The sequence below is a fragment of the Channa argus genome, chromosome 1, assembly GCF_033026475.1.
Source record: "Channa argus isolate prfri chromosome 1, Channa argus male v1.0, whole genome shotgun sequence".
NCBI lineage: Eukaryota > Metazoa > Chordata > Actinopteri > Anabantiformes > Channidae > Channa > Channa argus.
Genome location: NC_090197.1, coordinates 3,847,278 through 3,861,989, shown reverse-complemented (window position 1 = coordinate 3,861,989; position 14,712 = coordinate 3,847,278). Strand labels below are relative to the sequence as shown.

At 44.3% G+C, this 14,712-nt stretch overlaps 1 protein-coding gene across 6 annotated transcripts in view; it reads right to left on the bottom strand.

The window, feature by feature from the left end:
- LOC137130533 (zinc fingers and homeoboxes protein 2-like) overlaps window positions 1–14,712 on the bottom strand; it is a 107,919-nt gene that overhangs the window by 15,788 nt on the left and 77,419 nt on the right. For all 6 annotated transcript variants that reach the window (XM_067510953.1, XM_067510863.1, XM_067511122.1 and 3 more), the window contains 2 exons: window positions 4,119–7,433; window positions 1,539–1,722 (listed from right to left, as the gene is read on the bottom strand). In XM_067510953.1, the coding sequence (XP_067367054.1) occupies window positions 1,542–1,722; window positions 4,119–7,093 (3,156 nt within the window). In that variant the 5' untranslated portion in view covers window positions 7,094–7,433 and the 3' untranslated portion in view covers window positions 1,539–1,541. The remainder of the gene's footprint in view (window positions 1–1,538; window positions 1,723–4,118; window positions 7,434–14,712) is intronic.

The window sequence follows — 14,712 nt, the reverse complement described above, 5'->3', positions numbered from 1 at the left end:
CTTGATGTGAATATACCTTTTTTAAAGAACCGTTTGTGCTTAATGAACCCAGGGCCTTTATTTCAAAGGCTTCAAGCTATAGACATTTAGAAACTCAGACTTATCAAAAATCAGAAATAGAGGCAAGTAAATCAAGGACAGCTGGTACTAACCAGACAATGCACTGAGGCGGCATCCAGTGCATCCAGAAAGAATTCACACAAAGTATTCATTAACTTCTTCCGCGTTTTATGTTACAGCCTTATTTCAAAATGGATTAAAATCATTATTTTCCTCAAAGTTCAAAAACAATAACCCATAACGACAACATGAAAGAAGTTTCTTTTAAATCTTTGTAAATGTAATAAAAAAAAACAACACAAAAACACTTAGTACTTTGTTGAAGCACCTTTAGCACCAATTACAGCCTCACGTCTTTTTGAGTATGATGCTACAGGCTTGGCACATTCTTCTTTGCAGTACTTCACAAGCTCCATCAGGTTGGATGGGGGGCATCGGTTCACAGCCATTTTCAGATCTCTCTAGAGAGATTCAATCGGGTTCAAGTCTGGGCTCAGGCTGGGCCACTCAAGGACATTCACAGAGTTGTCCCGTAGCCACTCCTTTGTTAATTTCGCTGTGGGCTTAGGGTCGTTGTCCTGTTGAAAGAAACCTTCGACCCGGTCTGAGGTCCAGAGGGCTCTGGAACAGGTTTTCATCAAGGACGTCTCTGTACAGTGCTACATTCATCTTAACCTTGATCCTGATGAGTCTCCTAGTTCCTGCCGCTGAAAACATCCCCACGGCATGATGCTGCCACCATTATGCTTCCCTGTAGGGATGGTATCGGTCAGGTGGTGAATGGTGCCTGGTTTGCTCCAGACATGACACTTGGCATTCAGGTCAAAGAGTTCAATCTTAGTTTCATCAAACCAGAGAACTTTGTTTCTCATGATCTGAGAGTCCTTCAGGTGGGTTGTCATGTGCCTTTTACTGAGGAGTGGTTTCCACCTGCCCACTCTTCCATACAGGCCTGATTGGTGGAGTGCTGCAGAGTTTGGTTGTTCTTCTGCAAAGTTCTCCTCTCTCCACACAGAGACACTGGAGCTATTTCAGACTGGCCATCGGGTCACTTCCTGACTAAGGCCCTTCTCCCTCGATCTCCCGGTTTGGCCGCCAGGCTCTAGGAAAAATGCGAGTGGTTCCAAACGTCTTCCATTTACAGATGATGGAGGCCACAGTGCTCAATTGGACCTTCAATGCTGCAGAAATGTTTCTGTACCCTGGACTTTGAGAAACATCGCAAGGATGATCAGTGGAAACAGGATGCAGCAGAGCTCAGTTTTGAGCTACGAATACTTAGGTTTTTTTTTTTTTATAAATTTGCTAAGATTTCAAACAAACTTACTTTGTATTTCACGTTGTCATTATAGGGTATTTGAAGGAAAACAATGAATTTGATCAATTTTAGAATAAAGCTGTAACATAACGAAAAGTTAAGTGCTTTGAATACTTTCTGGATGCACTGCACCTCCAACAATCACAAACTGTTCTCTCACCGTTTATCCAGTCAGCCTCCCAGACGTGTCCTCCGCCATCTTCCTCTCTCTGTCCAGGAGCAGCTCCCGTCCTCTCCTCGAGTGTCCATCGTCCAGCCAGCTCCCGAACACCTCCCGCGCTCCTCCCATGACTACCCCGTTCTGTCCCCCGTTCTTTAGCTCTGCCATGTTCTGCTGCCTCAGTCTGTTCAACCAGTTAGAGGTTAACAAAAAGTTACTTGGACAGTTCAGATCAGGTGCACTTAAACATGTTCACTGATATTCAACGCGTTTTTACTGCTGCAGCCCTCCTTTATATTCCTCCTACTTATGCAGACTACACTAGCAGTTTCTGACCAATTGTTTCATCTGGGAGCAGTGTTGATAAGTAGGGACCTCACTGATTCCATTGCCATCGATCTAGTTCTCAATTGGAACCTACAGATGAGTGGCTGTCTGTTTTATTTCCATCTTCTCCAGCTTTACCAGCATGCACAAGAGGATGCACATGTAAAGAACCACTTTTGCAACATTTGTCACAAGAGCATATACGTCTTTCGTTGAGTGTAAATCAATGAACGTAACAGGGGAAAATCCACAGGGCGCTTTTAACATGTTGATGTTACTTACGAATGTAGTTAAAGCTGAGTCTTAAATGATATTTTATCTTTATAATATACATTTTAGTCTGAATTTGTATCCACTTACAGTGCAAAAACAAATGTCAGATTAAAATTTATTTTAGAAACTAAAGTTTAATTTTGTCTTCATGCCAACGTTGACGAAAAATCGTTTTTTTTAATTACTATATTACCGTGTGTTAAATAATACACATTTTACAAAGAAATCAGCTGTTTATTGCTGTTTATTGGATACGGACACTATGAATTGTTAATACACTTTGAATTCACCATAGATATTAAACCAGATCAACCTATTCTTAGACTATTCTACATCTACAATTCAGTCATGAAACGAAAACAAGAAAAAGCACGATGACGTTGTAAAGGTGTAATTAACCCGGCACAGGTTCTAATCTAGCAGATAAGTGAAAAGCACTAACAACACACAGACCTTCAGTCATAACTGAAGGGAGCTGTCAATCAGTACGGCTTTTTATTGACTCAGGTGGTTGCGGTCTACACTTACTGTGATTGTTATCATCTTACTTAACACGACTGAGTCATAAAAGTATAATTCCAAGTAGAGAATCTAATAATCAGATCAATTCAGATGTAGGTCATTTTCTTCATGCAAATAAACTCTAACCATCATGGACGAGACCCTAGAAGCAAAAGACACGGCTGTGACCGTCTGTTCTGACAAATTCAATTTTACTTTGTGAAACAAAACTGGATCAATTTTAGATGCTGAGCTGTCAATAATTTACAGCAATTAATTAATTTTTAACTGAATTTACTTTAAAGAAGAAGCAAAAATCACTATCTGCCGTACCTTTGCCTCAATCTCTCATTATTTCTCTCATTGTCTGTATCTCGAATTTCACAATGTGAGCTTCATTGTGCACAGAGTAAAAAAAAAAAAAAAAAAACCAACAACAATAAGAGCCTGAAGGATTTCACAGTGCTGTCAGTGCAGGTTCATACTGTGGTGCTTTTCAAAGCCTGAGCCTAAACCCAGAGCTGACTCATGGGAAGTATAAAACTCTTGCCCAAATTATTTTGGAGATATTGGTTTCCACCTAATGGCTCTGTTATTTGGCCAAAGATGTCCCAAGTTCCTGGAATGGAAGGCAGACCAAATAAAGTCCTGTAGATTTGGAAGTTAATGTCCTGAAAGCGATGTTAATATAGCAACTAGAAAACAGAAGCACAACTCTGTTGGGAGGAAGCAGAAATTTATTTTGGATGCAGAGGTCACCACAAAAGGTGCAAATGGGTCGAAAACAATGCTGAGGCTGCAAGAGCTGCAGGTCAGTGATTGCACAAATACTGGGGAGGGAAAGTATTCTGTGAAGCCAGAAACTGGGGGTCTGAGGATTGAGGGGGCCGTACTAGTACGAGTACGTACGAGATTTCTGATTGTGAAAAAAATTACATGACTGTTTGCATCAGACTCAACGGTGATAAAGCTTATGGCATTTTCATGTGGGCTACAGAAAAAGAGCTTCAAATGAATCCAGAAATGCTGTAAAGTCCGTGTAGGATTCGTGACCCAATGCAGCCATGGTTTAGGGTTCGATTCCCTTCTCAGCCAAATGTAATAAATTATTCATCGTTTTGATTGAGGTGAGGATTGTTCAAGTGCAATGCTACATTACTCAGTGATGCATGCAGCACCCACTAGTAAAAGTTTATAAGCATGATTTCTAGTGTGGGTATAATTATGCTTTAACATGTGGGAATATCAGTTTTAAAAATAGTACATAATATAATAAAGTAATAAGTTGCACAGAATACAAACGCTGTACTATTTCTAAATTACTTGGGAAATTATTCGTATAGCTTTCCACCACTCGTTGAGGTAAAAAGGTAAAGTCAGACTGACCATAGGATCAAATCCAAGATTCTTGGCTAAAGCTCTTGGGAGGCAATTATCAAACAACATGTCCAAAATAAGTAAATTGTATAAATACAATACCTGCCAGCAAACCGATCATGGAGATCATCATGTTGTTGACTGTTGAGGCTACTGGCGCGCTGCTCCATCAGCCAACCCAACTCAACCTCCAGCACCTTACTGCTGTTGTTGTTTGTTACGGCTCCTTCCTGACTGCGCTGGATAATGTTAGATGGAGTGTTTTCGGCAGAGCACACAGGTGGCCCCTGACTTCCGTTAACTCCATTGTTATGAAACAGCTCTGCCAGCTCAATGGTACCAGTGTGCAGCCGGCTGTCTGTAAACCAGCGGGCAAGGTCGGAACGAGCAAGTCCTGTCCGACACTCCAGCCGGCTTAACTCCTCAGGGGAAGGCCACCGCGTTTGAGCAAAATTGTCCTTGAGGAGCGCCAGGGATCGGCTGTCTGGAGGCACTGAGCAGGTATTTGGGTTGGGCACAGAGGGTGCAATGGTGCCATGAGCAACAATGGGCAGAGTGTGCGTAGGTGGAGGAGGACTTTTAAGGAGACCCACACCGGTGACTGGTTTGTGAATCCCATTCAGCTGTAGCGTTTGATGTTGCTGCTGATGTAGTCGTTTGTCAGTGATTGCAGTGATGCCACCGATGCCTATTCTTTTAGTGCCCATGGAGTTTAGAAGGGCTTGCTCCAAGTTGTCGCGGAGTGCACGGCGCTCCACAAACCAGCTTTCGATTTCCTGGTGAGACAGGTGGGTGGTGACTGACAGATTGTCAACATCACTATGTGTAGGGAAGCTGTTCCTCAGGAAGCTCTCCTCCAAGATCTTCAGCTGTTCCGCCGTCTTACCTTTCATCCTCTCCAGCAGTGGGAACTGTGTTAGCAGTGTGTTAGAGGATTTTTGCTGAAAATCTGGTTTCTGTGCCGCTGGTAGGGCACCGCCATCCAAATGTATGACTCCATTGTTGTGAGCTGGGGAGGTCTGATTCTGGGGCCATTTGCCATCTGTGCGAGACATCCCATTGGCCTCTGCCAGAGAGGTGACTACCTTGTCTCCTTTGGGATAACTGGCTTTCAGCTCCTCTCCTTGCTGCTCTTTCAGCTTCTTGGCATCCAAGGACAACCCAGAAATCTGGGACGGAGCTTTAGCCGGAGCCCGAATGGATTGAATAATGGTCGGCCTCCTTATCTGTGGGCTAATGAGTGGAGGAGAGTTAGGCAGCTTCAGATCAGCAGCTGGCAAAGCGTAGGTACTGGAGTGCTTTTCTTTGGAAGTGACGGGGACCCTACGAGGAACAAGCAATGAATTTTTGAATGGAGGAGCACAGATAGGCGGGGGAGCTATCATGGGTCTAGTTAAGGACTCTGGAAAGACAATAGAAGGCAATGACACCACTGGCTTTGTTTTGGGGTTTCCTAAAGTTGAGAGAATTTTCCCTTTGGATGCTAATGACGATAATGATGGCGGTGGCATTAAAGGCACAGCAGTGGACGGCCTCTTCATTTCAGTTGTGACAAGAGGAAGTGCTACAGATCTCTTCATCTCCATCGGAACGGGAGGTGGGGCCATTGGGAGGCGATCTTTCTGGGGAGGAGGGGGTGGAGGAGGAGCCATGAGACCCCTGTCTTTAGGGTCTCCAGAGTGTGGGGCGACTGCCATTATGGGTCGCTTGGACTCTGGGCCAAACACTGTAGTCAGGTGTGTTGGCAGGGATCGTTTAAGGGTGTGGCTGGAGCCAGTGGTGGGGGAGATGGTGGTGGTGACAACACTTAACCCGTTGGATGTAGTTGTTCTGGCATGAACTGAATGCTCGACTGTAGTGCGGACAATGGGATGCTGGGACGCTTTGGCAGACGGCTGAGAGATGGGGCTTGTGGGCAGGACGGTGAATGTGTGATGGGCAGGAGGGATGGAGCCATTGAACATTTTCTTCCTGGCTTCCTCTACCTCCTCTGGGGACCAGGTGATGCCTTGCTTCAACCTCTGGGTGGTGAACCAGACTTTGATTTGTTCCTCCGGGTGCTTGGAGGCAGCCGTAAGCCACGACAGCTCAGCGTGTGTAGGGTAAGGAAACTTGTTAAAGGACGTGATTAATGTCAGGTTGTTGTCTAAAGATGGGTTATATTTGGCGGTGTTCAAGGGAACAGCTATTTTTGGTACAGAGTTAAAGTTGGGCGGGCGCTGGAGCATCGGCGTGACATGGGAGAGCCCTTGCAGGATGGTGGGTTCAGGGATGATGACAGTTCCATTGATGTTCACTGCTGTGATTTGATCTTTTTGGATCAGGCCTTCAAGCTGGCTTTTTAGTTCACTCCCTTGATAGAGCGACTGCACATTGTCAGGGGTTTTCACTGTTGTAGATATGCAAGGTGGAAACACACTAGTGCTGTTGCTTTCACCTTGATCATTTGTCTCGCGCTCAGCTGAATTGTCCTTGCCTTCGATTGTCTGCTCTAAGATAGTCTGATTGTTCCGTTTTATTCTCTTGTACTTAAAGCTGGTCTCGCCTGGGTGCTGGCTCTCATTGTGCTCTGTGAGCGAGTCAAACTTCTTTGTGTTGAAGTTACACGCAGCACAGAGGTACAAAGGATTGAGTATAACATTGGGGTGGCTGGAGTCCACGTGCACTTTGAATTCATTTAGATTTTGTGTTGAAAACGGGCAGTATTTGCATTCATAGCCTCTGGGCTGCTTTTTCTGGGACTCTGGGTCAGATTTGGCCCTTTCGCCGTCTTTCTCCTCTCTGGCTTCTACATCTTCAACAGGTGGTTGGTCCTCTTTATCCACCTGCTCCTGCTGTTCTAATGGCTCAAGATTCTGGTTTTCCACAGGTTTTGGAAACTGCTGGTCTGGATTCTCCATCTGAGTGTCCTGACTCGTTTTTATAGATTGAGAGGATTCTGAGTGTTCTTTGCTTGTCACATCATTGTCTGACAATATTTCTATGTCCATCACCTCCTCCGAATCATCTTGCTCCTCAGGCAGATCGCTGATGACCCGAACCATACATGGGGTGGAGGACTTTCTACGACTAGACATGCTGGCTGCTGCTGGTGGTGGTAATAATGGTGATGCTGGTGTTGCTGATTGCGTTGAATATATTCCGTTTTTTGGCTGCAGATGCTGCTTGCTGGTGCTGGCCGAAGACGTCAGGGTGTCGGTTTTTGCGGGAGTCTCACTGGGGTGGATTGGAACTGATGACTGTGGATACTGGTAGGTGAGCGGAGCTGGATTCTCCAGAGTGCGAGAGGGAGGGCGAGAACCGGCTGACGATGCCGGCCCAGGACCGGTTGTGCAGTGGCGTCTCCCGCTCACTGGCAGTGTCAGCTACCAACCTGGGCGTCATGGGAGGGCATCACAGACAGCAGCGGTGCTCAAGCTGCAGAGGGATAAAGAGAAAGAGAGGAAATGACATGTTAATATTGTTTGTGTGCAAGCTGCGTTTCGGCCACTTGGGCAAAAAAACAACAGAAGAGAAAAATGTCGATATTTTCTAAGTGTCCTGTATTTACTGACAAAGAACGGGAAAAATGCATGATTGGCAACAAATGAAGGGGAGAATGGATCATTTATACATGTATAAACAAGCTATTAGAGAGACGTGAGATCAGCATAGTACCAGAGATAAAAAACAGCAACATCAGACATTTAATGTTCACTGGGGCCACGTGTACCGAAAATATGTGCACTGTGTTGTACTATTATACAATTTCCATCAAAGGTTCCTTCAAAGAAAGTAAGTTGGTTATGAAGGAATAAAGTTAAAGCCAGGGGAAACTTCTGAAGCAGTTATATACATCATTTATGAGAAAATAAGCATAATATTTTGATAAGAGCAGTTTGATCCTGTTTTGTTGACAGCGGCCTCACAAACATTTCAACAACTGTTATTGGATATTGGTTGAAATATAAAATGGTAGAGAAGGTGAAGCTCTCCGTGCTCCTTCTCCTGAATGTTCTACAGCAGCTACCTGATCACCTTCCCGCTAATGTGGCACCTGAGGCGGCCAATCACATTTCGGGGCCACGGCTACCCCAGGCCCCCTTTTGGTCCTGCCCCTAGGGCTGGCTGGTATCATGGTAAAACTTTGTTAGTTAAAGCAAATAAATAAATGTTCACACAAACACAAATGACGATGTTTCTGAATACAAGTAGTTTCTATTCTATCCACTGAAATATAACATCCTTCGATTTACAAATAGTATTTTCTGACTCTTCCCATTTTATATTAGAAGAGCTTTCAACAAACAACATCAATAAACCTTGTGGGGTTGTTCTGGTCATTACACAGCTCCACATCAAAGATGTGGGGGTTTCAGTCTCGCTAAGCAGCACGACATTTCACTCTGTGGCCCACCCATCCCTCTCCTCTAAAGTCCGAGCCAGGTTTGTGTGTCTGCACTCGTCCTAAACACTACGGGAGCTTCGTCGGGTCCAGTTTAATCAGACACTGGCAGATGACAGCGTTTCCTGACAAAGCCAAAGCCTGAAGTTAGAAAATGAAGAGAGCCTGACAACTCGGCGCAGGACGTGGCGCCCGAAAATCACGATGAATCCGAGTACCACTTAATTAGGACACGCTGTTCCAGGCCAATCACATGTAAATGCAATAAATTGAAGAGTCCACTGCAACTACAAAAGACAAAAAAAAAGTCTCCAAACTCTAAATCCCATTAAAAACACATTAAGCGTCTTTCATAGATTCGGGCAAAGACAACTTCACAGGATAATTACCCTGTAATCATGTAATAAGAGAGACTCAGTGATGAGATCTCCTGACAGCTATCATCCACACAATGGAGCTGAGAGAGTGAGGTAAAGACAGATGGAGAGAGAACGAGGAGAGCGAGGAAGGACAGGTACGAATGAATATGGTAAGACATGGTGTAAGAGGTAAAAATAAAAGGAGGACAAAAGGAGGGAGCAGGTAAAAGGGAGACAGAGAGAGATGGAGGGAGAGAGTTATGAAAGGACAATAAAGTGGCAAAGAAGCACCGAGATAAAGAAGGAGAAAGGCGAGAGAGTCTAAAAACTTCCAAGTTGATGAAAGAGAGCAGGCACAAAGCAGAAAACATTGCAACTAGGCCATGGCCTGGCAGAAAGGGAGAGAGAGACAGTGGGAGGATGAGAGGAGGACGAGGGAGAAAAGAAAGCAGATAAATGTAAAGACGGAGGGGGAGAAAAGGGACAACAGAGTGCTTAACGCAGAGGGGAAGACGATAAGATTTAAAAGAAATCAAAAGCAGATGAAGAGGACGAGGCAGAAGAGAGGGAAAAAAATTTGACAGAATTTTTGAATGTAAAGTTAAAGTCTCGCAAAAAAATAACGAAACTAGATGTTGGCGTATTTCCTATCAGCAGATTTAAAGCTTTGAAAAGGTGTCCCAGTCATTTGGGACACAAAAAAAAACAAAGCAGTTGCCAGGGAAATTGAGAGTATTTCAACGCTTAATTAGTATTGGGCAAGCTGGTATTAGTCCCAAGCGTCACTTAATGTTGGACATATTTCATACTCTCACAGCCTTGATCAGCCTCTCACTGCCTGCACAGGAGACATATTTTATAGATTGCAGAGTTTCCAGGGTCCTCTTTGAATCGTTGCATTGTGCAGTGAGACTGAACTAATCCCGTGTTATTATAAATCTCATGCATTTACATTGCTGTTTACTGCATACTTCCACTAATGAAGTACACATGTGTCGAGACGCTGTGGTACTGACTAGAGCTGGAAGATGAGTTCATTAGTCTGCCGACGGAAAACTAGCTCACATTAACCTCGGCGACTCTTTCTAAAACAGCCTAAAATTCATCCATCCGTGGTAGATTTCTCCAGGAGTTCACAGCTTTAGACCCTTTCAAACAGGACCCACCGGATGGACGCAGTGTGCAGGACAGTCACACATGATCCACAGTGACCCGGACGGAGAGAAGACCAACACTGGCAGCAAGATTATGATCCACCGAGTAATGAGCAGCCGTGGGTGAACAGAGCAGCAGTACGTGTCGTTTTACCTGAACTTCACGGTCAAACACCGGCAGCTATGCAACAGCATCCTACCCCCAACCTGATTAAAATCAACATGATTTTGGACCCGCTCCAACAAAGGTCCTGGTTGGGTCTCTGTTACCAGGAAACAAGAGATCGTGTGGGGACCTCTGGTCCGCAAGCTGGCACTGAAAGCATCGTCACATTCTTCGAGTTGGTTTATTTTTTATTTTATTTTCAGACGGATATGTAGAATTAGATTTAAATGTATTTCAGCAACATTCTTTATTTAGACAGATAGTGCAGTGATTCTTCCATCGACAGGAAAACAGGTGAAAAGAGAATGTAAAAAGTAAAAAGAGAACGAAATCTGCAGCTGCAAAACTGTGCTGAGTTTCGGTTTCCAGCTGCTCTGGAGCTTTATCCATCACAACAAAAGTGATCCAAAGTCACAATCAAACTTAAGCTGGGGACACACCTGAAGACTACTGTACCAAAGACTGGACAGTTCGCAAATAAAGACTGTGTCCACCATCTGTCAGTCGCTGATACTGGTCGTAAATATTAAATTTAAAAAATGTAAAAAAAAGGAGAATGACTGACAGAGACTGTATCCTAAGACCAGAAAAGAATCATTCCACAGCACACACTTAACAATTGTCTCTGCCAACTGAGCCAGACTGACACCGACCAGGACCAGGACCAGTCGTCACAACCAAATCACATTCATATTCGGGGGTGTGTGCGCCAGCCTTTGGGTGACGCCCACTCAGATGCGGGACACTTGAAGTGGTCCTACGAGCCAAAAACCACACGTCCTCGAGTCCTGATGCAGCCAATCCAAACGTCAAACATGAAGATATGGTTGTGTTGAGTTTGTGTTAAAGTCAATGACACCACACGACTTTTACTACAAAGTCAATTACACAAATATACTAACAAACAAATATTTGTTGTTCTGGTGTGTTGAGTTTTCTGTGTGTGATGAGCTAAAGCAGCTCTTCAGATTTGCTATTAAAAAATGTAGCATGTGGTGTTTTCTAGAATAAACATCTTGGAGAATCTTTGACACCATCTTGTACACGTCAACATTTTCAGCACATATTCGAAAAAATAAAAAGGAATCAAAACATTCTTCCACAAAATGTAGAAACTCAAGGATTATTTACAGCAAGACTTGAATAAGAATATGCAACTGTGTTAACCTACACTTGGCTCTGGAAAACTGCCCACAGATTACTGTCAAAACTGACCAACTGGCGGAAAACAAAAGAGGATTATTCGCAGCCGTTTTCTCACCAAATCTGAACTATTTGTGTCGTCCATTCACACGTTCTACCTCTGTGTGTTTGCTCAAAAGAAACTCTTTGACAGCCGCTGACAGAGGTGGAGTGGGAGAAAGACAGAATCGGATGGAAAAAGAAAAATCTGAAGAGAAACGAGCAGAGGGCACAAATATAGGAAGATGTGGATAAAGATGTGTATGTACGAAAAGGAAAAGAGAAGAAAGTACCATAGATCAACAGTGAAGAGGTTGAATGAAAAGGACAATGAGTGTAGGAGGAGAGTGAAATTGGAAGAAGAGAGAGATGGAAGGAGAGAAAAGAGTGGAGTGACAAAGAGAGAGTTTCAACGAGCAAAGCAACGCAACAAGCAGACTGGATGAGGGAAAGGAGGAATCGTAGAGGCAGTCAGAGCTGCAGGCTGCAGAATTTCACTTTAGCAGGCACAGCGGTCTCGCTTCATGTCGACCGAACTGTGCTGCCGCTGCCAGCTCCAGATAAAAAAAAGGAGAAAGAAAGACAAGAAACACAACAGTGTCATGTTTTGCCGCATCACTGGATCAGCCTCGAGGACTTCGGGCCAACTTCTGACGAGGGGAGTCATATGCCACTTGGCTGCATCCCATGTTATTGGGCTGAGTTTGTCTCCACGCATCCTTGTAAATATTTGTACAGTACTTGTGTACAGGGGATTGTTTGGAGCACGGCAGCACTCCCTAATTATCGGGAAAATAATAAAACTGCAGCAACGACAACAGTGATTTGCAAATAGCAGGAAGCAGTAAAACTCCCTTTCGAGAGGCAGGTGGGTTCCTCAACCAGAAAACTTTTACTCTTCCTCTCACTGACAGTATTTTAGCAGAAGCACGAAGAATCATGAATTTTGCAAGGGCACGATTATCTCGTGCAAGAGGAAGTTCTCCCCACCAGATTCCTCCCGTGTAAAACACACAGAGACCCATTTCAGACCGGGATGGGACACCTACAGTTCCCTGAAAGAGACACCGAAGTAACCTGAGTGGATCCGCCGGGTGAGGCAGGGGTCACTGCAGGTTTTACAGACACTTGAAGAAATAAATATCAGTTTGTCCTCTAACAAGGGCAAAGCAAACCATCAATCTACCCACAAACTCTAACCATCCATCTATCTGACTGCACTGGGCTCCAATACTGTTTGCACATTGAAGCGAACAAGGGCATACCTGAGGAAAAAAGGGTGTCGGCGAAGCCATAAAGCAACTTTGGAGATGGAGAAGGAGGTAATGAGGAGATATCTTGGGAAATAAAATGACAAATTAGGAGGATGAAAGGGAGCTCTCGAGGAGCCAAGTGTGCTAATAGGAGGGGTTAAAGACATTTTATTGGAACAAGGGCAAAGTGGAGAGGACGAGGGCTCGTAGAAAGGGAGACGAAGGAAGGATCCACTGGAAACTTTTTCAGCAATGCTCATCTTATGGGGCAAAAGAACAAAAACAGAGTATGATAAAAGTACTGAAATCAAACTCTGCAGTATTTATTTAGAATGACTGTTGTTAGAGCTGCTCCCCTTGTGACATCACACCGGGGATATGCAAGAATGTGAGTTCTCTCCGCTACACAAAGCTTAAAAAATTACTGTGACTTTGATAGGAACCTCGCACCAAGGAATCCGAGTTAGGAATGTCGGATGCTTTGTGTGTCCATCTGCCACCAAACCTAAATCTCAAAGTGCTGGTCCAACAACCAATGCTCCTTTTACTCAGCAACACAAACTCTGGAAAAGTCTAGCATTTAACCGATTATTCCTCTTCCTGGACCATGAGACAAAACACACGCTGTAAAACAAGATGGCAAATAGGAACAGCAGCCACAGCATGAACTTCCTTTGGGTTCCTCCAACACACTGAAATACACATTACACACCTTTAGAAGCATCTTGTGTAGTTTTCGGGCACCTGCAGACACTCACTTTTGGTCTGCACACAACAACGAGAGTCTGTTTTGACCCTCAGGGACCTGGATGGTGAAAGCACGAATTAGCATTTATGCTTCACCACAAAGAGCCATTTTGCCTGTAAAACCCAAACTAACCCTGCCAGCAGTCTTACTCCTTTCTCACCTTGTGGTTAACGAGAATTTGCGTTCTCTGACCTCTTCCTCTTTACCGGGCTTTTCATAATCACCTCATTTATTTGGTCCATCTAATGTTTTCGAAATTAAATTTTCCCACGAAAAGCCTTATGTTGGCTGGAGGAGCTATGAGGGGAACAAAGAATGAGACCAGGTCAAAAACCACAGACCTGGTTTTGGTTCAACCCTCAAATATAAACATTGTTGCATCGTAACAACGGTTCAGTTTTTCTTTTTAAAATACGATTTGTCCGTCTTGGCAGTCGTCCTGGATAGTGGTCGTTCTAGACGACAGGTGCAAACAACAATTGGGAAAATGTCTTGCTCGAATGCAGAACATACCCACAAAACTACAATTATTAACGTCTCCACACTGTTAATGCTTCTGATATCTGCCCTCACACTAATGTTACATTTCTTATTCGACGAGCCTTTTACCAATCATTTGCTCACCACAGCAAATCAACGAAGCACAAATAAAAAAGTAAAAACAAAGCGATTCATGTTATTAGGTCAGTATCAGTGCAGACACTGATCCTATCATACTTCAACACCCTGTTAGCCTTTGTGTAGGATGTCTGACTTGCCAACAGTCCCTGGAGCCACTGGACAGTAGCTACTGCTGTCCCTCCAAGTCCTCCTGGGTAAAGAGACTAAAAGCCTGTACGGTACCATGTAAATGAACCAACAGAAAGAGCCACCAGGGATTAAAGCAGTGACAATGGAAGGAAAGTTGCGCGGCCACTTTCTTTCAGGGCGATGCCGCTCGGAAACTAAAAGCGGACCGGTTTCGGAGTCCCCGTGACCCTCCCCCTTGTCAAGCACACAGTTATCACACAGCACAAAAACTGCCAGCTCTGTGTGTGTTTGTCCATGTTCCAGTGTAAGTGTGTGTGTGTGTGTGGGGGGGGGGGGGGGCACTAAATGATTGATCAAAGGATGCCTTTGTGTGGGCACCTCGTGGTGCTAATGCATCATTAACACAGCTGGTAGTATGACCCAGCTCTTCTGAGAGTGTCAGGCTATTTCCAGAAGCTTCCTCTTAAGCTTATAGCGATCCAAATCTCTACTCGCGTTATATAAGAGCACTGCAAAAAACCCACCGAAAGGACGTCATGACTAGTTTTACCTCGGGTTATTTTAACTTGCCCTTCTGCGGGGAGGGAAAGAGCTCTGAATTATGTACTGGTAACTGCAGTCTGCAGGAATTACTGACACAGGACTGAAATTACAGTCACCACAACACTCTGGTTGAAAATAATCGCTCCCTCCTGAAAGA